General features: G+C 45.2%; 1 protein-coding gene across 6 annotated transcripts in view; it reads right to left on the bottom strand.

Moving 5' to 3' along the window:
* ppfia2 (PTPRF interacting protein alpha 2) overlaps positions 1-26,541 on the bottom strand; it is a 128,528-nt gene that overhangs the window by 22,691 nt on the left and 79,296 nt on the right. For 5 of the 6 annotated variants that reach the window (XR_007397239.1, XR_007397234.1, XM_049010021.1 and 2 more), the window contains exons 3-15: positions 21,375-21,476; positions 17,610-17,774; positions 15,669-15,743; positions 12,976-13,086; positions 9,253-9,474; positions 7,916-8,062; positions 5,376-5,510; positions 3,576-3,659; positions 3,328-3,459; positions 2,718-2,780; positions 2,439-2,530; positions 1,182-1,320; positions 193-410 (exon numbers count right to left, since the gene is read on the bottom strand). Coding sequence is in view for 4 of the 6 variants with exons in the window: in XM_049010021.1 (XP_048865978.1) it covers positions 193-410; positions 1,182-1,320; positions 2,439-2,530; positions 2,718-2,780; positions 3,328-3,459; positions 3,576-3,659; positions 5,376-5,510; positions 7,916-8,062; positions 9,253-9,474; positions 12,976-13,086; positions 15,669-15,743; positions 17,610-17,774; positions 21,375-21,476 (1,685 nt within the window). In the remaining 2 variants the exon portion in view is untranslated. Of the gene's footprint in view, positions 1-192; positions 411-1,181; positions 1,321-2,438; positions 2,531-2,717; positions 2,781-3,327; positions 3,460-3,575; positions 3,660-4,099; positions 4,187-5,375; positions 5,511-7,915; positions 8,063-9,252; positions 9,475-12,975; positions 13,087-15,668; positions 15,744-17,609; positions 17,775-21,374; positions 21,477-26,541 lie in introns of all 6 variants that reach the window. The other variant, XM_049010054.1, reaches the window with a different exon arrangement.

The following is a 26,541-nucleotide window of genomic DNA, read 5'->3' as shown; positions in this document are numbered from 1 at the left end:
AGACATCGTAATGGCTTACTAATTGCGACATGTCCTTGTCGCAAAAAAAAAGGGATTTAAGACCTTAAATGTCTTAAATTTGGGTGTTTCTAATAGTGTGGAACTTGGTGATAGATCTTTCATGATAACAGCCAGCACATGTATCTGCAATGTTGATGTTAGCTCTGAGGATCTGCTCCGGCGGACACTGACCGGATCTCCTTGTTGATGGCATCCAGCTGCTCCTGCAGCATCATGGCCAGTGTCTGGGCATCCGAGTGGCCTCCAGGGGACAGCAGATCCATGGAGCTGAAGATGGTGTCAGAGTCGTCGTCGTCGATGTCTGATATCTCCGTGTCGCTCTCAAAATGATGGGTGCCTAGGACCCCCAGCTGTTGGCTCCGCCATTCCTGCTCCCCAAGGGACTTAGCCTGGGGGAAGACAGGAGGGGCTTGTGTGTACTGCACTGATTGACAACATGATCCATCAACCGTACTCGCCAACCAACCTTAATGTGGCCGCATCAAAGAAATATTACGCAGAGCTATTTTAGACTTTCTAAAATTATCCACATCAATATACCTGAATATTGAAATTCCTCAGTCACTCCGAGAGTAATCAAAAGAAACATGCATCCTGGGCACGTTTCTTAAACATCCTTTATTTGCAGATAACTTCTCAGCGTTCAAGGGGTCCCTAGTGAGAGCGGTTAATTAAAAGCTAATGCTAAAGTCAGCAATGAGCTGCACTAATACACAGCAGAAGCTCATTCGACACTGGTTTGAATGCTAATATGGAACAGGATCTCCTTTAACCACCCTGCCGATTAATCTTTCCCTTTAAAAATGCTAGCAGAGGGGCAGCGATTTGGCCTGTGTTATTAAATGTAGCTGACATTGTGTGTTTAATATACCAATTACTCACATCCACTTTGCAGTGATAAAAGAGCGGAAATACATTAAGCGCTTTATTTTTTTTTCAAAGATTACCCGACATTCACTAAACACAAAAAAATGTACCATCAGGTATAAAATTATTTGTAGTTCGCAGGAACAGAATGCGCATCGACTATTATCTACATTATAACAGTATTACTGTTTGTGCTGTATCGATGCTTTCTACTGCCCCCTATCTGGCCAAGCAGGTATTGCACTCTAACCCCATTCAAGTCCATCCTCCCCCGGCTAATCAGAGATGTGTACCCTATGCTCCTCGCACCGGAGGCCCATCCTGCCTCTCCTGGGCCTCCGCATCACCTTCGTCGACCTGTAATGGTCTGACTGGGTGTCCGCCAGGGAGCCCAGGGAGAACCGGAGCTCGGTGGAGGCGTCCAGGTGAGACCTGCGGAGTGAAACAAGATTCAAGATTCAAGCACATTATAGTCATTGTGTAACACAACCAAATTACATTTAGGACAACCCTAAATGTGCATTAATAAATGCAAAATGAATACAAAATCGAAGCTGTAATCGTACAGATATGTTTCAATGGCCCTTCCAGGGATAACGGAGAAGAGAAGAACCACAAGGGCTTGATGAAGGACTGCTGAGGATTCAGGGAAGGGTTAGCGCCAGCATGTCCGACTGCAAGTGCGCCCGGCTTTATGTGTTTGACACATAACATGTTAGTTAATACCATGATATCGCCGGTAGAGCACTGGGCTAAGAAACGTAAAGGTTGTGGGTTCAAATCCTGGGGAGCACATATAAATTGTAGCCTTACCCTCTACTATAAGTTGCTTTGAATACAAGTGTCAAATAAAAGGGTAAATAAAACAACATGATAAAAGCTGTACAAATTCATAAAGCATATCTGAAAGGTGTTTCGTAGGAGGCCAAGCGTATTAAAATGTGCATGAATACTGTACACAGTCCTTCGGCTACATCTGGCAGAGCTCTCACTGGGTAAATGATCCATAGTTGATCCTGACTTACGTTAACTGGGTAATTAGTGACGGCACCTGCTTACCGATCTTATTACAGATTACATAAGCATCCACGTTTACAGACATCTGGAGTCTCTCAAAAGGCCAACGCCACCAGTGCCGCATCACCCACCCCATCTAACATATCTCACTGTCACACTGGAACTTACTAATAGAGAGCAATTATGAATTTAGCTGATCTACATTTAATCCAGTGCTGGGCAAAACATGGATGAATAGCTAGTACTGACAACAAGCCAAGCCAATAATAGGTTATTTCACAGATGGTTAATATCGCAGTGCGAATATTTGCGTCCTGTTAATGGTACAAAGTCAGATCTCACAAAACTGAGCTTCTACGACGCTTTCGCTGCAACCATTAGATATTTAAATATATGAATGTCTTGCCCTGTCACTGCAACCTAATCAAAATCAATAACTCCATCTTACGCGCACATTCTCAGCGGGTTGTAGACTCCCTTTTGTTACTGAAAACAGCTCCAAACCCATTGGTTCTGCCTGCGGTTTTCCGTACCGTGAGAGGGTTGGTTCCGTGAGCGATCCGGCCCTTATTCTGAACTGATCCAGGTCCGACCTCAGCTTCTCCATCTCTTCCGCAAGCTGAGACTATTGCAAATAAACAAAACAAAGGCCTGGATTCACACCTCAGTCTCATTTTCATATTTTCAGGCATCTTTGCAGCTATAAATTACTTTAATAACACAAGTTCAAGAATTAGCACGTCATTAACTGAGCGCAGCCATCAGCCACGTTACGTGTTTGACATTTATATCAAGATGCCTCAGAAACCTACTTTTTCATGGAGGGAATCTTCCAGCTGTTTTCTGTAGTTTTCCGAATCTTGTATTAAAACATTCTGAAATGGAAACATAAAAACTGTTTTTTTTTCCCACTAAATACCTGATATGTAATACTGTTCACAAGTGTGTGACTGCGAACAGAAAATTATGCTTAAAGGATGTTGATGTAAAACTATGGTACGTCTGTCGAACTGTGTTAGCTTAGCCATTTCAAAACTCATGAAGTCGCTGCAGCATTTGTTCACTTGACCATTAGCATAGCATGTCTGGCTAATCAATAGCTCATCACATGATTTAAATAAGTTATTTAAGTGAGCTGGTGGTGAAATGGCTGATTTGGGAACTAAGAAGTTGTTCTTCTAGCCATCCAACATCTATCGGTAAATTTTCGGAGGTCACCTTGTTATCATTTATTAACGTTCAACTACAGATGACTTAATATATATTTACTCTCCATATAAGCAGCTTTGATTGCCTTTTGTATTGTACTGTACTCTACATACATTAAATTTAATGCAGCAAGAATAGTGACGTAACACGATTTGAATGGCGAGGGTGATCAGGAGTGACGTGTGAAACGCTGGTGAGGTCACATCCCATCACCTTCTCCTCCAAGGCCGCCATTCTCTCCTTAAGGTGGAGCTGCAGTCGCTCGTTGGATTCCGTCAGCAGCCGGTCCACGGTGTCCGACAGGCGCTTGTTGTGCTCCTCGTTCATCTTCTCCCTCTGGCGAGCCTGCAGCCGTCCGGCGGGACCACGGGGCAGAATTTCATGCATGAAGGCACACGACGAGTGCGAATCGGGACTAGCCTATTGGCGGATAGGGGCGGGATCCTCCCGGAGCAACTCACCCTCTGCAGCTCCTGGTTCTTCTCCTCCAGCTGGCACTCCAGGTGCCGCATGCTCTCCTCGATGCTCCCGTGACGCTCCTCTGCCTGTCAAGCACAGGAATGGGAGGGGGGAGGTGGGGTGGGGCAGGGAGGGAGGGATGGGCCAATCCATTTAGCGACTTGGGCTGATGTGCGTATAACCATCTATGAGACAGGTAAGCCAAGCCTCTACTTTATGCTGCGCTAAAGCTAATTACAAACTAAGCAGAAAAGGAAAGCAGCCCACTCATGACAGAGGGAGAGAGAGAGAGAGAGAGAGAGAGACTATGGCTGAACCTATGAGCAGGGAAAACCAGCCACTTGAGACATGCAATGTCCCCACAGCTCCAGCATAGGCCTGCTGTCCTCCAACACAGAAAGGAGAAGAGCGCCCCCTTAAGCCAGAACCGCGCAATGGTCAGCTACGACGGGATAAAAAGGAAAGATGATGAATTCTAATGAGCGAGAGAGAGAGAGAGCAAGAGAGCAAAGACCCGCGGAACTACCTTCCTAAGTATGGAGTTCATGTCTTGCAGTTTAGCTTCCATTACATATTGATAATCATCGGGGGAGGTAGAGGAGCTCGGGGTGGACTAACCGGCCGAAAGAAAAGGAGAGGGACAAATCAAAGAGTCAGTCCTCCGGGTAGATTAACAGCGTCACAGCACAGGATAACAGCAGAGGGTTCAGGCACGGCCATTATCAAACGAAGCCAGTTCTCGAAGAGACACTCAAAGCCTATCGAACATACGCTAAAATGTCATGTTCAATTAGCTGGAAGGATAGAGCAAATAAGTCAACAAATGAACGCTTAGGACAGAAAAAAGAATGACCCATTCAACATTCCGGTGAGTTCGGAAAGTTGAATAACACTTTTTTATTTTTATTAAGTGCTAACAGGCATTTAGTAGGCAGCTATTCATTTATATCTTGACAGATGCTATTGTACCTTAACGCTATTACACTTAGCAGATTCTCTGGCCAGGACTAATGAATTGAATTTGCATGGATACAGTCAGTAATCTAGTTGTCTGAAATCCCCTGGCAGACATTTCAAACATCCTGGTACGAACCCACCCTACCTTCCTTGAGTGCTACAGCAGACGGCTGTTAAAAACGTATTTAATGGCCAAGAAAACACTGCAGGCATGAGACTCTGGTCTTCTACATCCCATAATATGAACACAAAAGGGAAAAAATGGAAAGAAAATACCAGGGTAACTGCACTTTCACTTTAAACTCAGCCCACCAAGCCATGCCCAGAGCTGAGTAAATCATCACAAATAAATAAAAAAATAAATAAAAACCACAAGGGAATGGTTAAAATGTAAACACGACTTAGTGATTTAGCTTGACTAAGGGGGATGATACGGTAAAATTTCACATCAGTGAGGGTATTAGTAAGGTTGGTTTGGAACTAAAAGCAGGTTTAAGAAGCAGATTGGGGTATCAGTTGGCCTGTTCATTTATTTGTGGTGACATTCCACCGCAGAACCTACACATCAGCAATATGGTGGAACTAAAATTTAAGCCGGGCAATTTGGTTCCCACTCTGGAGGGCCGTATTAAAACAGCCGGTCTGATTACACCACAAAATGCCCAGAGGGAGTCTTATTGGCTGAGATGAAGACGATTCAGGGAGCCGGGCAGGTGGAATCGAAGGCTGTTAGACTGCAGCCCTACAGAGATGGAAAGCAAACAGGTGTCTGCTGCGGGGCAGAGACACTTCCAGCATTTCAGACGGCCCCTGAAGGGCCGCTGGGGCCCACCGGCGGGGCCCACCTTAGTGAGGGCCGCTATCCTCTGGGCCAGCTCGGCCTCCACCTCGGGCAGCGTCTCCGCCTTCCTCATGGTCTGCTGCAGCTTCTGCTCCGCCAGCTCCAGCCTCTCCTGCAGCTGCCGGTTCTTCTCCTCCATCTGCAGGCATCGGGGGTTGGGGGGGGGGACGACAGGGACAGGGACCCAGAATCAGCTTGGGAGGTCGGCGTCCTCTAAAGACTCTCAGCATGACTCTATAGCTTCCCCTACTCCTAGCACTGGCATGAGCGCGATGAACAGAAGAATGAGCCAGTCTCCTTTATGTCCCAGTTTCCCTTCCAGTGATAAACACTTTCCACTTTCTGATGTTACCGGCAGTTGATACTATAGGTCTTACAGATTAATGATTTTTACAGCTTCCCTGCCCTCTTGAAATAGCTGCCCCATTTAACTCAAAGGGAAAGTTTCACTAACATTTTGCTATGCAGGATTATGCATTGTTTGTTTGGCACTTAAGCCTCTGATGCAATTCTCCAGGTGGGAGACTAGCCACTGATTTATGCAGCTGAATAATTGTCTTCCCTGATGTTTATCAGCGGTGACAGTCACTCAGCCCGCACCGATCTCTCACACAAACACACGGTATACTTGAGGTAATTAAGAGGCCACATTAAACCTTTCCTGGTACCTGTTCTTCCAAGGCCAGACCTCAGATAATTGTGATCCTGGCTAAATGAGCTGTCGTTTGTACAATTTATCCACAACGTAAAAAAACAAAACAAATAAGTGTCCAGCCAGATGTCTGTAGACATTGCATGTTGGTAAAAGGACCCCATGTGACATGCAGGGACTAGAATTATGAACTGAACCCATGCAGAGTGGCCTGCATTTCTCATTTGGGCCGCCTTGCGAAAGAAGCTGAGGTGAATGTCATGATGGAACATCAGGATCAAAACATTCCTACACATACCAGGTTCCATGCTCGTGAGCTCCAGCTGGCTACTTTCTACACAGATATAACCAAACCCTGGGTCTCTCACCTGCCTTCACCTCACGTTATCTGCATGCATTGTCTTTTTGTAAGTTCCCCTTGCAGCCTGCCTGTCGTTAACTAGGTCTGTCACCCAGCCCTGTGCTTTGACATAATGCATACTGGAGTACAATACAATCCGGGAGAAGCACAAGCTTCCATGCATTTCCCCACATATTTCCCATCCCAGGGTGACCCAGCCTCTCTTCATGGTCTGACTGCTTAAAGCACAGCAGGTCATACAGGGATCACCTCTTACCCACGCAGAAGGAGTAACCAATCCACACTGCCACACAGCTCTGGCTGTGCTGCAATGTCACCATGCTCCACATGCCACACGGCTCCCGTCGAAAGGGCCGTGGCTGAATGAGAACCAGTTGCATCAAACTGAGGTGATGCGACATCACTGGGGCAAAACCTTCTTGATGTTTGCCAGTCGCCCAATAGGCGAGCAGAATTCAGGTGCACCTCCCTCTGCTGTTTTAAAAGCAGGGCAGTAAGTTATGTTTTTTTTTACTGCGGGCTGCCTGCAGTGTGAATAAAGAAAGGCTGAGGACACAGAGATTGGGCTTCCTGTGTACAGGAGGTGAGAACCACATGGGTGCGATGTATGGAAGTGTTTCCCAACCAGCTCCTCAGGAGGCATGCAGACAGTCCGTGTGTTTGATGAAGCAGGAAGGGAGCTAAAACGTGGACTGTCTGGCAGGGAGCAAAAATGTGAACTATCTGGCAGGGAGGAAACAATAATGTGGACTGTCTGGCAGGGAGCTGGGAGGGAGCAATAATGTGGACTGTGTGGCAGGGAGCTGGGAGGGAGCAAAAATGTAGACGCTCTGGCAGGGAGCTGGGAGGGAGCAATAATGTGGACTGTGTGGCAGGGAGCTGGGAGGGAGCAAAAATGTAGACGCTCTGGCAGGGAGCTGGGAGGGAGCAATAATGTGGACTGTCTGACAGGGAGCTGGGAGGGAGCAATAATGTGGACTGTCTGATAGGGAGCTGGGAGGGAGCAAAAATGTAGACTGTCTGGCAGGGAGCTGGGAGGGAGCAATAATGTGGACTGTCTGACAGGGAGCTGGGAGGGAGCAATAATGTGGACTGTCTGATAGGGAGCTGGGAGGGAGCAAAAATGTAGACTGTCTGGCAGGGAGCTGGGAGGGAGCAATAATGTGGACTGTCTGATAGGGAGCTGGGAGGGAGCAAAAATGTAGACTGTCTGGCAGGGAGCTGGGAGGGAGCAATAATGTGGACTGTCTGACAGGGAGCTGGGAGGGAGCAATAATGTGGACTGTCTGATAGGGAGCTGGGAGGGAGCAAAAATGTAGACTGTCTGGCAGGGAGCTGGGAGGGAGCAATAATGTGGACTGTCTGACAGGGAGCTGGGAGGGAGCAATAATGTGGACTGTCTGATAGGGAGCTGGGAGGGAGCAAAAATGTAGACTGTCTGGCAGGGAGCTGGGAGGGAGCAATAATGTGGACTGTCTGACGAGGACCGGATTGGGAAACACGGGACATGCCGTTCCCAGGCTCCTGAGACCTGTCTGAGGATGGCCTCCTTGTTAGCCAGCTCGTTCTCCAGCTTGTCGCTGATGTCGTGCAGGGAGGTGGACTCTCTCTGGGCGCTCAGGTAGCGTTTCTCCAGGGTCACAATGCGCTCCTCCATGTCTTCCTTCTGACACATGGCCTGGCACGCACACACACACACACACACACACACACACACACACACACACACACACACACACACACACACACACACACACACACAATCACATCCAGAAACAAAAACAAACAGCTCAATCAGTAAAAAGCTGACCTAGTGTTGACCACCACATTGCCATATACTGAACATAATGGTTTTGCGTGGGTCTTCCCCAATTAATTTAGTGTTACAATGAGCTATATTTTCAGAACGACAACAGAACTCTGCAGCTTCTGAAGGCGAGATGCATCAGCAACTTTAATTACTGAGCTGTGGAAAAAAACAACAGAGATGAGCAGAGCAACTGGCGAGCTGGAACCGACATAATCGCTGCTGATCAATAGCTATTTAAACACGGGGACGAGGTTGGACACGGGCGGCTGCAAAGGCTTCTGTGTTTCACGGACGCTACTACAAATTGGACTGGCATTAACTGTCAGTATGCCTAACAGGGCAGATACCGCATCCACACAATCCCAGGGCTTCACAGGAACATGGTCCCTAGTTGAGGATCATGGTTAAATCTGCCATGATCAACAGCATTCACTGCTTACTTCAGGACCCAGACAGCCCATCAGCTTCAATCACACACAAATACCTTCAATTTTCCCTGCTTGGGTGCAACATAAACCCATTATTATGCATGTCTGTGAGAAGGTACCAGAAGGTAAAAACTGAAAATTTCCCCAGGTTAGATTTAATAAGCCAGAATGTTTTATTTTCACAACAAAAACATTTCAAGTCAATATATTTCACGATTTTTGAGACGGCTATTGGGGTACACCCTGACCTGACGAGTGGGGACGTCACTTTCATGTCCACGGTTAAGGTCCTGTTGCTGATTGTAGGATTTTGTTTTGAACCGCCTGAAAAAGCCTTTTCAAGCTGTATTTTGGTACCTGGTTTAGTGGGGCTTCTAGGAGAAAACTGAAGGTGGAATTGACCAGTATTTTGTGGTGGAATTGCTGAAAAATCATTGCATTTCAATGGATCATTTCAGTGCAGTTTTTGAAATAAAGAAATATCCTTTATTGTCTTTAAATTATATTTAAATAGCACATTTCTAGATGGAGAAATGATAAAGCATTTAGGGCCAGTTCGTACATGTTTCTCCTGTGAATGCGCCGACCTGCCGGCACCTTCTATAAGGCTGAACCCCCCCCGGCGCTCACCTCTTTGATGTCCCTCTGGTACTTGGTGTTCATCTCCTCGGACTTGATGAGGTCCTTGCGGGCTGTCTCCAGCTCCTGCTCCACTTCTGACACGCGAGACGACAGCGAGGACATGCGCTCCTTCATCTGGGCCAGTTCAAAGTTCTGCTTCTCCAGCAGCTCCTGCAGCTCCACCACCTGGCTGGCCTCGTCGGCTGACTCCAGGGAGCCATTGGAGAGGCGCTGTGGGGGTAGGGGCACACAGACACCCGGGGAAACCCGGTTATTGGCTGCAAGGCCACGCCTTGACACAGAGCGGTGGAGTTCAATCATCTGGGAGCATATTGAAGGAACCATCACTAACCTGGAACCCTACAGTTTACCTGAGAAAAAGGCTTTAAAACCCTGTTTCCATCACACACACAAACACACACACATACAGTACTGGTGTAGCTATCTAAATGGGGACCTTCCGTTCATTCCCATGGAAAAACCCTAATCCCAATCAGGACACCGGTGGACCCAAAGCAGCCTCTTAGCTCGCTTATGGCTGACCTTGGGCAAGGTGCCTCGTTACACTTGCTGACATATAACGATACCCTTCAGGATGCATTTTTCAATGGAGAGGCAAGGTCTCACCTTAGTCGTAGAATACATCAGTGGAGAATAATGGCAGAGTGACAGGAAGTGCCTCAGACCCCTCGGCAGTGACTGATTGGCTCGACATGGCGGCTAATGACTTGGCTCTGCTGAGGCGAGAACGGGCTTCTGCTCACCTGAGCTTCCCGTAAACACTGGATGCGGGACTTACAGCTGTGGGCCTGGGATTACACTTCACAAATATAGTCATGCCCATCTGACAGCTTCAGGCAGACAGATAATGGGCACAAGGCCAATGCATAGAAAAACGCACAACTAGAATTCACAGAGCAGCAATACTTTTCATAAACACAGCAGATAAGGCTGGTGTAAAGCAATAAGCAGTCACTGGACATGTTTATAAGTGTGAGTCAAATATTCAGGGGTCTGGGTGGATGCTTAGAAAGAGACAGGCCTCCTTCCGCCAACATTAAGAGAAAATTGTGTATAAACACTCACTCACTTATCAAACTCAGATTTGATTCTGACAGCTAACCTCCATAATGTGAAGAGATGCAGAACCCTGAAGTTTAATTGGCTATGAACACACACAGTAGATGAGCTTTAATAAGTGTTTAAAAAGAATTTTATGTGTCCCACTTCAATGCTATGTGAAAGGCATCACATGTGACATGTGGTAGTGTGCGAACCACATGACCACAAGTCCGTATTTATGCCTGTTTTGCGTGATCCACCGACGTAAACGGTAACGCACAAAAGCCATGCTGGTTTCAGTCTCAAGCTTTGATGTTTGAGGTATGATAGACAGCACTCTGAAACCGTGCCAATGTGGTCGGCAAAGTACACAAGACCGCGTGCATCAGGGCCAGCTGCCCATCCGCAATCATCCATCTGCAGAGATGAATCTAATTAGCCCTCTCTGTACTGCCTCTGATCAATGATTCATCGAGTGCAGGAACAGGACGTGCTAAATCGGGCTACACACAATTCACTCAGACTTTAATACACTCAGGCCGATAATAGATTTTTTTTTAAAAAGGTGAACTTCTCCATTAATTTCTAATGTATTACTACAATCTAGGTAGATTTTCTTAAAAAACTGGCCCAGAATGATAGCCCACATCTGCACAGAGCATGAAGGACACTCCTGAAGTACAGCAGTGAGAACACATCCTTCTTACCATGATTTTATGTTACTTGATTCTGCATGGAGAACAGAAACACAAGGCAGAACGTGATTGGATGATGGATTTTATTACCTCAGCCAATAGCAGGGAAAGTTTCGAGTGCCAGACCAATGTTATGAGGGAGAGATCTGTCTTTTTTAAAAGGTACAGAAAATGGTAAAGCACAGGACTTCCCAGGGTTACTGCTGGTTTACTCTTGTCAGGTCACTCCCTACCATCTGAGAAACCATCCAGCAATCCCAGGAGCTGGTTGACTGTACAGCCTTCAATGACAGAGTTTTAGTATCTTTAGCAGCCGTCTAGTGATAAAATCTGTGACATACTCCTGTCCAAATAAGCTGGCTCATGACAGTGGAGAGCTGCTAGTCTAGGCACCCACTGTACCCCTTTCCCATGAAGTAGCCTGCTGAGTATAACCATCCTGCAGAAATGAACACAGCCAAACAGTCTGCCGACCAGACAGATGAATAACACCCTCCTAATGCAGAGATGTTGTGCCCCACATGAAAAGATACCAACTCCGGTAAGACTTTTCTTAAAGCAGTTATCATAATGCATTATAGATACCTTCATACTGCACTATAATGCATTCATAAAACATTAGAATTTAGTGATCAGTGGTCATTGTTGACGCATGGTGCACAACAACGAAATGTGTCCTCTGCATTTAACCCATATGTGACATCGTGACATGGAGGGGGCAGTTAATTCAGCGCCCGGGGAGCAGGGCTTGGGGGCGGTACCTTGCCCAGGGTACCACAGTGGTGCCTTGCTGGTCAGGGATTCGAACCTGCAATTTTTCAATTACAATTGTGCTTGTATACACAGATATAACTATTTATATATACTAAATATACTATATATATGCATACAAACACACCTATGTGTGTGTGTGTGTGTGTGTGTGTATATATATATATATATATACACACACACATACACACATATATATACATATATACACATATATGCACACACACACACACACCTTCATAATGCAGAACAAAGGATCCTTCATTCTTATACCATTATAATGTATTATGAAGGTATTTATAGTGCATTATAGATGACAGCTTCATAGAGCATTCATAATGCATAATGAATATAGCTATAATGTGTTATGCCTTTTTATAAATATTTACAGCCATATTTAACTTCTAAATGGCTTGATCTAAATAATGCTTCCCTGATTTGCTGAAACAATGTTGGAATTTTTCATTTTCTAAAAAAACATGGACATTGCGATGGTTCAAGTCATTATAAATGTACTGCCCCAGAGATACAACAATATTTGCCATTTCATGCATTTGTGACAATTCAAATTTATTAATAAAAATAAAATTAGAGAAATATTGCATACAATAACAAGCACAGTCACTTCCTGGCTATGAGAAATTGTATTTACTTCTTTTGTGAATTCATTTTTGTTTAACAGGATAAGCAGAGCAAAAAATAAGAATACAGCAGACAAAATGCGAGAGGCTTCCCGATAGTGTTCTGAATGACAGCGAGCCCCTGTGTTATGGGCTGCCCGACAGTGTTCTGAATGACAGCGAGCCCTTGTGTTATGGGCTGCCCGACAGTGTTCTGAATGACAGTGAGCCCCTGTGTTATGGGCTGCCCGACAGTGCTCTGAATGACAGCGAGTTATGCTATGGGCTGCCTGACAGTGCTCTGAATGACAAGCCCCTGTGTTATGGGCTGCCTGACAATGTTCTGAATGACAGCGAGCTCCTGTGTTATGGGCTGCCTGACAGTGCTCTGAATGACAGCGAGCCCCTGTGTTATGGGCTGCCCGACAGTGCTCTGAATGACAGCGAGTTATGCTATGGGCTGCCTGACAGTGCTCTGAATGACAAGCCCCTGTGTTATGGGCTGCCTGACAATGTTCTGAATGACAGCGAGCTCCTGTGTTATAGACTGCACGACAGTGCTCTGCATGACGGTGAACCCCCACCTTGCCATGGACCTTAAGACCGGTGTCCGTGCCATCCAACAGGTCGTCTGCTCCTTCCCCGGAAGCTACCTTCCTCTGGATATGGGCATTCTGCTCCCTTAAGGCTACAATCTAGGGGATATATGATGGCAGTCAACAATGGAGGAGTTCACAATCCGTGACAAAAAAAAATAAAAAAATTAAATGATCAGGAAAAATAGCATACTTGTGAGCAAGCATTCTGACTTCAACATAAGAAATAGCTTATGATCTCCTCTAAAAATGACTCAGCAGTGTATCATAACTAACAAATCCCCACAAGCATAATAACATTCCAGCCTTTGTTCAGTTTTTGGAACTATGGCCCACAGCTTCTTCTTAATTGCGAGTTTTGCTGTACTTTCACTGTAAACTTTGCACACTGTGCTAACTGTCGTACATCATCATTATTGTAATTAATAGAATATAGATATCCAGTCATCCTCGCATAATTATACGGTCGACCTCATCCCTTTGAACAGCAGGAAAAGGAATCAAACAGGTCATGTTTGGGTGCCCTGCAGACGACAACCGTCAGCACAAATGTGCAGAAACAGCTTTCAGCAATGCCAGTGATCCCAAAGCACAGATCTTATAAATCTCCCCATGTACGTCTTAGCATTTACTTTTGCCAGACCCTCGTAAATTCCTTTTAATATTATTCTTAATGTGGCATGTAGAGACTCATTACGATAAACCACACAGGGGTAGTTGATGTGCTGTAGTCCTGGTGTGGTTGGATGAGTCGACAGACTTCGCATTAGTGTCCATCAGAGCTGAAAGGCTACCGTGCGAATCCAGCCCATCGCCGACTGTCCATTGAGGTACACATGTGCCTTTCAGTTATTTTATTCAGTTACTTGATCTTCACACTAAAGATTCAAAACCAGACCTTCAAAGCCAAATCAACTCAACAACCCTGAAATAGCACAGTATATTTACTTTGATTACCTAGAAAACAATTTCACTGCTCATTCACAGACATTTTGTCAACCAGAGAATAAAGCAGGCATGCATAATGTAAGGTTTTCACTCTTCTAATCCCACATGCATAGTTACAAAAACATGAAAGTAAGAAAATAGTGAATAATAACAGTAAAACTCGTTCCTGTTGGTGTCTTTGTCGAAATCATCACCAAAAACCCTTCTTTCATAGCACAGAATGCTTCCTGCTTTCTCACCGTTGGCTAGACTCTCACCATTGTTGAGGCGAGTTTAATTTTGTATACTCTGCCCTCTCAATAATTTAAACACCTGGTGCTACACTGTTTCGCAATGAATGAATGCTGGTGGAAAACTCCTCATAATAAAATCTGCAATTCTCAATACTCCTCTTAATTTCCACATCCAGGATTATTATTCATTACAGCACGTTTATAATTGCTGGGTGCATTGTGTGTGCCAGCCTTAGAACGAGCTGAATTCATATATTGCAATAAATAAAACACCCTGGATTCTAATAAAATAATATAACAATCACAGACAAACCCACAAAGGCCTTTGCTCCATTCCCTGCTGAGGACACCGTTTAACACCAAGAGGCTAACCACTGATCTCCATCCAGAATCAATTAGTACTCCGAAGGAGTCACCACTGTGACATGAACACCATCCCCGGGGGGTCCAAACTTGGACATCCCCATTCAATTGCGGTTCCTGTCACTCTCCTTCCCAGCATCAGCTCTGCTTCAGTCTCATAAGGTGGCAGCAGACATGTTGTGAGCAGAAGCAGTGAAGATCAACAGTGAAGATCTTCAGCAGCATCACAGTGTATTCCTGAAATTAGTACACTACTGTTTTCAAAATAGTCATTGGTTGTTTTTCAAAACATCTACTGCCAGGTGTAATCATTCCCTTCTGGTCGAAATGCATGATGGAAAATGCTACAGATGCATACAGACGCATGTAGATGATCTTGGGGAGTGTGGAGTATGTGTATCCTAGTACAAGTCAGAAAACAGGTCTTATAACTTATAGCAAACTCTTTTTGCAATATGGAAAAAGACCTCATGCGGGCGGAAGAGCTGCTCAGAGGTTTCCCTGATTTGTAGCTCTTTCAGTACAGGTATCTGAAAGGCCATTAAATTAATTGCTCACTTTGACATGCAGTGGTTCCCAACCAACAATCCACAAGGAACCCAGGGACCAGGTCTAAGCTAAAATCCTGAACTCTAAATAAATAAATAAATACATAAATTTAAAAATGTAAAAATACAAAATACTGCAAGAAATGTATTAAATCAAGTTAAATTTGATTATGTACTATTTCGGTGGCACACTGACTGCCATTATATATTGCACATACCAGTTTTCAAATGTGTAAAAAGCTGAAAATAAGCAAAAAATAAACCACTTCCTGTAGGTTTCCATTTTTAAATTCTACGTATTGCTTAAATATATAGCTAGCAGCACAAACAAGAAAAACCATTGACGTGTGGCTTAGGATTGAAAGAGGCAGGTAGACCCTGATACACAATGACAAGGACGGGGTCAAGAGCAGGTTCATGTGCTGGCGGGGAAACTGCCTCTGAGGCAGGATGCTCTGGTTTCCATGCTCCCCCCGGGGTCTGCGGTGTCCTGGTGCCAGTGGTCAATCTTCACGTCGCATATACGCAGGGGAAGTGCACTTGTGTCAGGTCACACCAGTAAACAGAGGAGGCCGGGTCTGCTCCTTACCTCCTGGTTGGCGGCGGCCAGCTCCTCCTCCAGGGCTGAGACCCTCTCCAGGGAACCCCGCAGTCGTTCCCTGACCTGCGGTGGACAGACATCCCATGAGTGCCTGCTTCTCTGGGGGAGCCGCACCACCTATGATGGCTACTAGCCCCCATCTCTCGTCACGCCTCATTAAATTTGTACCTCATAAATCGTACCTCACAGATTGGTCACCACGAGCATACCATCCCGAACCCCAGATCCGGTACAAAATGCAAGCCATTACTTATCCAGTTCTGAATGTTAATCATTTACCACAGCATTAACGTGATACTACATAAATCAGAATGACATTACAGAGCTGTACAATCCTGTAAAGAGCTGTGGAATCACTCTGTCTGTACCTATTGTGTCATCATTAATTGCTTTAATTCCTCACACCTTTAGTCCACATTGCTCTCTAGATCAGGAGCGCTTTTACAGTGAAGTAGATTTTTAGCGGAGATTCAAATGCTAAAATGACAATAGCTGACTTGAAGACAACTGGCAGCAACTTTACACATCCTCACGAATGCCCAAGCTCCTCGGAGAGCCCTAAATTTGGTACCTAATTGGATTAGTCTGCTTTCGGGGCCCAAAATAATATGATTTCATGGGGCCCTCTAGTGGTGCCCTAAGGTTAATGTTCTGATTTGTTTCATGGATGTTCAAAACACTCCCAGCTGAACTTTTTGATTCTGTAAAACTGCCACTGATCTTATGACAGAACTAACATTAGAACCACTGTTTGGGACAACAGAAATGCAATGTAATAACTTGCATGTTAATTAAGAAGAATGCATGTCGATGATTAAAAACAACTGCATTCTTTATGCACAAAAAAATCACGCATAATATTTCTTGAGGAATTTGTAAAAGGATGTCAAGGTTACTGATTACTATAAGTAACTGTGGATCAACATTGACTCAAGCAAACCTGCTGAGTTATTTTAGAAAATCATTAAATGTTAAATTCTAATATTATGTTATGTTCCTGTGACCTTTTACGATTGGTCCGGGTCATACTTCTACAGATTAGAACTTCATTAAGGGAGATATATGTAATTCGTTTAAACTAATCCATCTATTGCCTAAGTTCCTGCCACAGGCTGAAATTTCAGGCAAGATTGAACGTCAGTGACTGATTTTACTTGACCTTTGTAACCTTAAATAATAAAGATAATTTGAATCTCAATTATGTTCAGACTCGCCAGTGCACCTCATTTAGGGAGCTTTACTACAGGTAAGGTGGGGCACTATAGCAGGATTGACTGTGCTAAAGTATATCTTTGCACATCCTCTCTCTTCATTGATTATTAAACTGACTTGTAACCAGGCAATCTAGACAAGAACGAAGATTAAATAACTGTCAGTCCTGGAAGCTACAAACGATATTGTCTCTAACATGGTTCCACACACAAACATTCCCACATATAGCTGCCGCATGATACACTGAACAGATCCACTTGCCATGGACACTGTAGCTGGTGCTCGCGCTATATGAGCTAATGAGGGCTCTTTTTCTGAGCCCTGGAGATGTTACAAATGATGAAACCCAGTTATTACAGTAGTGCTGTCAGCAGAATTGATTATACAGGCAGAAATATCACAGCCGAGACCATAAATAACGCAAGATGAGACTAAAACACTAGAGGCACAGGGTCGCACACACACAGTCATATTACTGGATTTAAACAAATTCAATAAAGAAATTAAGTGGATTCCTGGCTCTCTTTTCAGCTGGTGGTAGCCCAGAATACTGAAGCAAGAGTCTTTCTGTGACATGTTAATCTATATGAAAGGTAGCATCCATCGCACACGTCACAGTACAGAATGTAGCATCTGACCACCGGGGAAAATCACAGCAACACAAGCCAATGATTTCCTCCAAATCTCTGCCAACAATGTACCTCTGCTTGTTCTTACCTTTTCATCTAGGGCCTTGTGGTGCTCAAACAAGGACTTGAGGGCTTTGAGGACCTCGACTTCACTGGACACGCCCGACGGGGACTGGGCCTGCCGCTTGACGACGGTCATGCGCAGCGACCGCTCGTGCCGGGACACCAGGCACTCCAAGTGCTCCAGAAGCAGCTGGGGACACACACACACGTGCACACACACACACACACACACACACATCACAGTGTCACTGTAATCCATCATCACGACATCAGCTGACACAGCAACCTGATTCGTGGGTCATGTGACCAGCATGCCACATAGTTTCCAGATTTTTCCTTGATTGTAACACTTAATAGGAAAAACAGGGCAGGCAAGAGCTCTCCAAGAAGTTCAGTCTGCAGGGTCGTTATTTCCACACTGGCCATTTATCCTGGCAGGTTTGTGGACACTGGGAGAACACAGTATCACGAGAAAGCATCATATAAACAAAGGACTGAATGCAGAACAAACCCACATGCCTGCAGTCATGCTAAGGCCTTTCCTGACTGGGTGAATGTTTCCAAGTAGTTCCCATTACCAACTTACATATTTGGAACCGTTGCGTTGCTTGGTTCCAACTACGTAAGTAGCAAAAATTTTTAGCAACTATGCTTTTGGGAAATGAACCCTGGATTCGTAGCTGGCATTCAGGCAAAGGCAGAGGCGACTGAATGAGATGAGCAGCACTGCCTGATACAATCATCATAATCAGAATAGATTTCATTCGCCAAGGAGATTGCATGTCCAAGGAATTTGTTTTGGTGAATTGTTACATAGAACGCACAGACCAAAATAAATTCAGTGCACAATACAATACACTATACAATTTTCTATCTTATGTGGATCAAAGGACAGACTTCAATATCAATCATTAATATAGAGTGGAACACAGCAGCAGCAGCAGTGATTAAAATGTAGGACAGTTTTGATTAATTAGACCTGCAGCATGTGGAAAGAAGCAGTTCAAGTGGCAAGTTGATTTAGCTCTTATGGTCAGAAGGCGTTTATCCGAGGGGGATCTACTGTATAGTGTCCAGGGTGAGAAGTTTCAGATTTGATCTTATTCCCTCCCTTCCAGACTGGATTCAAGGAAGGCTGCAGGCAATAATAATCTTTGCAGAGCGGACAGTAAGGTGCAATCTTCCTCTGGAATGAGGCGATGTGACACCAAACCAGTGTCCGAGGAGTCAATGATTACAGTGCAGGATTGGATAAGTGTTTCTTGGGTGGGAGACTGCATTTCTTCATTTGCCATAGGAACATCCAACACTGTTTTGTGATGCTGGTGATGTTCTCATCCCACGTTAGTTTCTAGGACAGGACAGCACCCAGGATAAGGAATGACTCAACCACGCCAACTTTTAAGTCATTTAAGTCTTTAAGTGGGAGGTGAAGAGCAGGCTGACTGAGAAACTCATTTACCGTCTCCTTTGTCTGCATATAGTTGAGGTCCAGATTGTTTTGACTGCATCAGGGTGGCAGTTGTTCCACCACTTGTCTGCAGTCTCGTCCCCACTGGAGATGAGATCATTAAAGCTAAACAGCAACATACCTCAGTAAGAAGCCAAAGGTTCCACATGACTGCACACACCAAACCTCTAGCTGCTTCTTTCACGCAGTCCCAGGCTGCCAGGTGACAGGCATTGCCCCATTTTCCACAAATAGCCATTGCTATCAGGGACACATTAACTGGCAGATAGCATTTAACACATGGTAACCTTTCGTGCAACCCCTAAGACCTATAACACTCCTAACAAGACATACACCTACAGTAACATGGACCTCTATTAGTCTAACTATGCCCAGCTCGGGAAAGGTGGCAAGTTGACCTTGGAACCCCAAGAACTCGAATTCATCGAAAAGTCTACCAAAAGGACTTCTATCTCCACTGGCTCCCATCTTCTTTAATGCATATAACCAACTGCACTGAAACGTATGGTGCAGTCGGTAATGTTTATCCTTTAAGTGTTATCAGGGAAGAGGATGCTAACAAGGGCCACAAAAATGTTATACCCCATGTTGGTTTTGGATGCGATGATGTGGCTTAGAGGCCGGAGCCCAGAGTCCCGCTAACACCAGCGGCCATTCCTGTACCTGCCGTGTTCCTATAGCTACTTCCCCAGGGTTCCCAAGACCCTCTGATCTTTCTAAGCGAAGCAAAACATAAAGCGACGTGTCCGTGCACAGGTTCAATGCCATGTCGGTATTTACTTTGACCCCCACGATGAACTTAAGGGAGGCCTCCGACTAGGCTGACAGCTTGTACCCACCACCCTAGGCACATCGCTCATCACATGTGGTGTTGTTTGGGGGGGGGGGGCAGGTGTTGTCGGCTTAGCTGTCCGTGTCGCTGCTTGCTCTGAGGAACTCAAGGCCACAGGACAAAGACCAATCTTGTCAACAGTCCCCACTATATTTACAATAAATTTATTTACAATTTATATTTGCTTCCGCAATGCAGTAGCCCAGAGTGAATCACCGTTTTATGCATCTTTACGGCTGGAGGCTGCACTACAGGAAGGCAGATTATCAAAAATCTTGGCTCAGGATTACAACAGCTGAGCTGGTCAAGGGATGTGAACCGAAACCAAGGCCTTAACCAGGGCGTTACCTTTAATCTGTGCTGGCCCGGTGATGACCGTGATTTTGGCTGGGGAACAGGCAACACCCCCCCCTCCCCCGCTGCCCCAGCGGTCACCGTCTGTTTCTCTATTAGCATCTTGCTTTTCCAGCTGTCACTCCGCGCAGGGGCTGTACTGTCGTCCAACTCGGGACAATTGATTTACCGTCAGTCCCACTAATATTTGGGCACATCTGCATAATCTGAATTCACTCAATTACAAAAATCGATTCGAAAACAATTTAAGTTGTATCGCGTTATCTACGATTCAGTAACCTTTGAGAGGTGGAGATTCAACATGAACAAGATCAATTGTCACTGGCAGTGATAAATCTACTGATTCGTGGGAGTCAGTACATACTGCACCAAAAATGGCACCTCTAAAGACCCCCCAAAAGCTTCCTTTAAGGTTCAAGTTTGAACGGAGTACATGCACAAGCGTCCGCACGCACAACCATGCACAGACAGTAACGGCACACGGAAAAGTGATATATGAACTAGGCTTAACACGCCAATGTTAACATTGCTATGGGATGATGTCATTATACACGATTTACACAGCAAACGGCTAAATGCACCTAAATTGATGACAAAATTAGTTGCAGACTATTTTCATTAGTGGTTATTAGCTATGTTAATCGATAGTTATCCGTATCCTATAATTCAATAGCTAGAATTTTATATGGAGGCCATTTTGAGATTTCAGTGTAAGATTTCTATTGATTCTGATCTTTTTGCTCCTGTCAGGTGTCTTAATCTTTGAATTATGCACACATGCTCACCCCTGCAGGTAAAATGTTTTGTCATGTCAGTGCTGTGGTGCATATATCAATATATCAGCATGTGTTGTCACATACACACAATATAATCACCACCAAATTGAGCTGCAGGAGGGAAATGGTTACCGTTTTTGTTCAAAAACACAAAAATTCGAGCCACATTAGATCATCCGTATAATTTTAGACAAAATCTAAAATTTCAATCTATGCTTCACTGTTCTTCCTTCAGAAGAATAAATAACAGAAAGTGTCACACAGCCGAAGTGTCGGCTGTTTCTATGGAGGACAACAAACCTCAGAGACTAACAGCATGGAGAGCCGGAGACAGGCAGGTTCTCCTTCCCCACTCACCCGCGTGTTGTTCCTCTCCGCCTTCAGCTCAGAGATCTCCTCCTCCTTCTCCAGCAGCTGCTCCCTGCATGCATTCAGCTCCTTGGTCAGGGCAGCAAACTCCTAACAGAGGGAATCACGAGGGAGATGGATCAGCATCGAGGTCCGCAGGGACGCCGAAAAGCTGCACACAACTTTACCGCTAACTGTACTCTTTCTTTTAACTCAAAATGATGTCCTGCCCAAATAAACAAACAAATTAAAGCATTTTGGGAAAGTAGAAATCGGTCCGCGAAATAAAGGCGATTGTGTGTTAATGGTACTCTGCTCTCCACACTAAGCGAATAAGAGGATTGTCTCACGCAGCCGGCTAAGTGGAACACACCGTAAACGTCAATGTGGCGATGAATGCACTCAACAAAATTGCGTTTTTGTGCGGCAAATCTCTCAGCGTGCATCTTTTTTGTTACTGTGAGAGGGCACCAAAGGAAAACAGTCAACATATCATATTAAGGGACAAAAACACACACACACACACACACACACACACACACACACACACACGCTTGCAATTGACTTCCATACTAAATTTGTATCATGAAAACAGGATATATATATTCTCAGAAGTATCATGGGCAAAAGAGAGAGACTGAGAAGGAGTTTCTATCCTCAGGCCATAAGACTTCTTAACCAGGACATGCCACCACAACTTTTGACACTATCTGATAATACGAACTCATAAATATGGAACCATTTGTTGTCACTCACTACCCTCAGAACTATGGTTCAGTACACAACACAGTCGCACACTGCACTTTAATATATACTTAAAATATACACACACTGTAGAGTAAGGTATACTATTAAACATATGCACATTGTTTATCTTCTATATCTATATATTTCTTCTATACCTTTTCTATATTTATGCATGTTGCATGTTGTACGTGTATAACTATGTATGTGACAGATAAATGAATTTTGAATCTTGGAGCAAAAAAAGCCAACAAATGCAACAATTTTATTAAGTTTTGGATGAGGACTCATAACTCAAAGGAATTCTAATCAAATGCGAGACTCTCCGCAGACAAGTGAAATTCTGTAGTAGCTCCTATGAAGCTAAACGAGAAAAACTGATGAGCATCCACTTATCGAGACAGTTCTGAGAATTGTAAATTGGCACTGAAACAGCCTAACTGGAAACAACTGCAAATATACAACAAACTGAAAGGCTAATTTGGAATCCCTGCCAAAGTCTCCATTCTAACATTACAGCACCTCGTTGCCTGGACAAATCACATGCCAGAAAGCCAGAGAAAGAAGTATACAAAGCAGAAAAGCTGCAGTTCCTTAGTCCGGCATCAGCGATAGAAGTGAGGTCTTAAGGGCAGCATGGCAGACTGGGACCTGGAAGACATGCAGGCAACAGCGGCCCGGCTGCTTGGGGTATGTGTGCTGACCCAGGGGCTTTGCTTTCATTCTCCGGGGATCGCAGTTCAATGGCATCTGCAGTGTACAGTGTCCAATACACACAAAGCAGCTGGAGGAGCACACTGTGGGCAGCGTCTGCCAACAATCCAGATGAACCCAGCAGGGTCACCTTCAAGTAATACCACCCTGAACCTGCGCTGTTGATTTCACACACTTCTGCATGGCGCGGCTGATTTTATCGCAAACATATATTGAGGGAAAGACCCTGTTACGCTTAACAGTGAATAAGTCAAATTTTTTATTTTTTTATTTTTTTTTTGCGGTGGGCAAACGGTATCAAGTTATTGCTATCCCGGTAATGGCTGCTACAGACTATTTACACAAAATGCACAAGATTAATCTTGCAGCAAAACCCTCCATCTACTGATATTCCTATTACATATATACTGAAACATACCTGAAACCAGCTGAAGACAATTACACTGACGTAACGCTCCAAAAGCTCCAGGCATTAAAAGTTGCACTATGATACTAACGTGAACATCTCCAATGGATACCCACATCACATGGCAGACACGAGGGGTGTAATTCACTCAGTCACGCTCGGAAAAACGAGGCTTCCCCCAGGCCACACTGTGACTGGGGGCTTGTCATGAGAGTCGGACTGCCTGTGATGTCTCATAAAGGGGTGTGTGCCTCTGGTACCCTTGATGGACCAGTGAAGATGATAGCCTTTGCCTCCTACATGACCCTGACAGGCTCTGAAAATCCACCTGTCCCTCCCCTTGTGACAAAGACACATTTTTTTCAGGTAACCTTTCTTTACGGAACTTTTCAAGGAGCATCGCTTGGGATTAAAGGACATGATGTCATATTTCTAAAGGTCACACCATAAGCTGGACTGTGGAAGGACAGCATCTCATTCGTCATCCAATCAGAACTGACGACCACAGAAAGTACACAATAGTGGGGATGGGCAAAATGATGTAAAGACCCAACAATATATTAAAATATTAAGGACCTAATATGGAAGAGGGTCACCCTATTTCTTCAGAACTGCTTCAGTTCTGCTGGGAATTCTGTCATGCACATCTCGGTCTGGGTATCTCTGAGGATATCAGAGCATCCTTCAGGAAGAAGAGACTCTGAGTCATCGTGCGATGAAGGAGGTGGAAATCGACATCCACAGCATCCTGCAAACATTCAGTGATGTTTAGATCTAGTGCTCATGAGACCACGGCATGTGAATTTGTTTAGTGGTGTGAATGAGGGCAACATCACCTTGGGAACATCATGAAGGAAGAGTTTGTGCACCTGGTCTTATAATATGGCCTCATTCAAATGCCTCGGTTGTTATACGACTGACTCCCAGTCGATGACTTCCAGAAGATGGCTGCTCATAGCATTGCAGAACCCCAGACTGTGGATGGAAAGCTCTCCCCAAATGCAAACCTGTCTGGATGCAGGGAAAAGGCTGAACAATGACTCATCAGGCCAAATAACTTATTTCCATTGTTCTGGGCTTACAGGTTTATGGACTGGCCCTGGATGCAAGCGCATTCTGAACTTCAGCCCAGAAATAGATCTCAGCTCTGTGAAGCTCATGACAGACCAATTTTGTTTTGAATGGGTCACAGAGGTGCTGACTCTTGCTCTGTGGTTCTGCGGCCATTTCAGAGCTTAGATTTTTGTGGTGTTTAGCGACTATCCTGTTATGTGTCTGCCTGTGAGCTTTGATTCGCAGCCGTGTTTCCTCTCCGTCAATGCAGTCTGTCTGTGTTCGGTGCATCAGGATTATGTGAAATGTGGCTGACAGAGCAAATCAGCCCAGATACCTTATTTGACCTCAGGTGACACTACACCCTAACCTGGGACTGGAATTACACAGAGTTTTCAGTTCTGCTGACCCTTTGACTGGCCTGCCAATATGGTTAGCAGTCAGGATAATCGTTACCACACTGCCGGACTGCACAGGAGGTGCTCGCATAGAAAACCAATGCGGCATGACCGAGAGCCACGGAGCGGGCCAACTGGAGCAGAACCGGAGCAGGTGGCTGCTGCCGTTACAGGGATTTCTGGACAAGACATGAAACCATCCTGAATCTCACATATCAAACCAGACAGCCCACATGAGGAAGGCGAGAAACAGCTGCGGTGTAAGGAAACCATAGGGACACTTGCAATGCGACCCCCTTCGGCAATAATCTTATCAGCACCAATGCGTCTATTCAGCAGACTGGGCATGCAAATGCCCATACACAGCTGCTCATGTGTGTAGAGCTTTAGCATCATGCACCAACGCAGCTTTACAGCCGCCAGGGTACGGCAGTCCACCGCAGCTTAAATAAATATCAAGGTCTGCAGTTAGCATGCGGCGTTTAGGCACGACTACAGGTGCTGAGTCACTAGGAAAAGCAGCCGCTGCTATACTGCAAGTTAAAAATCCCTCCCTGTCTCGCTCCTCAAAAATCTTTGGGGGCATGTTTGCTAATGATAAAAACCACCAAAGCTAACAATGTAAATTTATATCCTATCAGACTTCTCCCATCAGTCGGTGACATTCACAGATAGGGGCTAAAAGGAGGAAGAAAAAAACACCCATTCAGGTGCTTTTGACTACATCCGGGCACCACCTTCATGGTAGTAAACTGGGTCTCAGCCTCTAGGCGAACCCCTAACAATTCATCCAGAAAAAAATAATTACCCATCATGCACAAGCACAACATGTCAGGGAAAAACTTTATCAAACAATTCTTAAATGCCTTCAGTCATTCTGGCTTAATATTAAAACATGATACGACTGAGAGGTTTACACAAGCTTATAATTACTCTTCAGTTCTTTGCTCGACTTATGCATGCTGAAATTTACCGTGCTCAGGAAAGTCACATGCACACTAAACCCACGACACTTCTTTGCTAATCACGCACTGAATCATTCGAGCAGATTTTATTCTGAGATGTGACTGATCTATAAACTCAAACACTCAGCAGACAGTCCCTCGATATGGCATACAGAAACCGAATCCAAATTAAGCGCCACATTCTTGCTGTTGATAGTTTTTATTTTTTGGGGAATAAAGACACAGCTCCCTTGTTAAATGTACCAGCTGAGCATGGGCCTTGTGTGTCTGGCAGCGCGCAGGGACAGCGGGGTGAGTCACTGGGTGAGAGACGAGCTGCGGGAGGTGAGTTAACATGGCCCCGGAATCCACGTGCCGAGCGCCGGGCCAGCCGCTCAGGCGATAATTGACTGTCTCACTTCAGAGACCTCTCCCATCTGCCGTGCTCGCCACGGACCGGCGTGTGACATCAGCGGCAGGGCCCCACCCACCTCTGCTGGGGGCCCGGGGTTTGACAGTGTGGGGGGGGGGGGGGGTGCGCACGCAGCGGGAGCACGGTGGGGGAGCCAGAGCCCGGCGGGTGCCGTCCGGTCTCACGCAGCGCTGCCATGTTCCACGAGACGCTGAGCGCTAATTAAAAAGGAATAATCAGCATGGAATGTGAGGTTATGAAGAGCAGGTCTGCGGGAATGCAGGCAGGATTACCTCAGACGGGGGGAGGCACCCAGGGTACTGACAAGCTAATAAGTATCATTCCCCCAGTACCCATTACCAAAAAACTGCTGCACAGAAGTCCCAAGCATCCTTCACTTACTGCCACAGAAAAGACTTTCAGATGAAGCGTTCCATATTTTTAGATGCTGAATACTTAAAATTCACAAAGATATCGCCTGGGAAATATAGCAGCCTGCCCTGAT

The sequence above is a fragment of the Brienomyrus brachyistius genome, chromosome 1 (genome assembly GCF_023856365.1).
Source record: "Brienomyrus brachyistius isolate T26 chromosome 1, BBRACH_0.4, whole genome shotgun sequence".
Taxonomy (NCBI): Eukaryota; Metazoa; Chordata; class Actinopteri; order Osteoglossiformes; family Mormyridae; genus Brienomyrus; species Brienomyrus brachyistius.
This window is presented reverse-complemented; position numbering and strand designations above follow the sequence as displayed.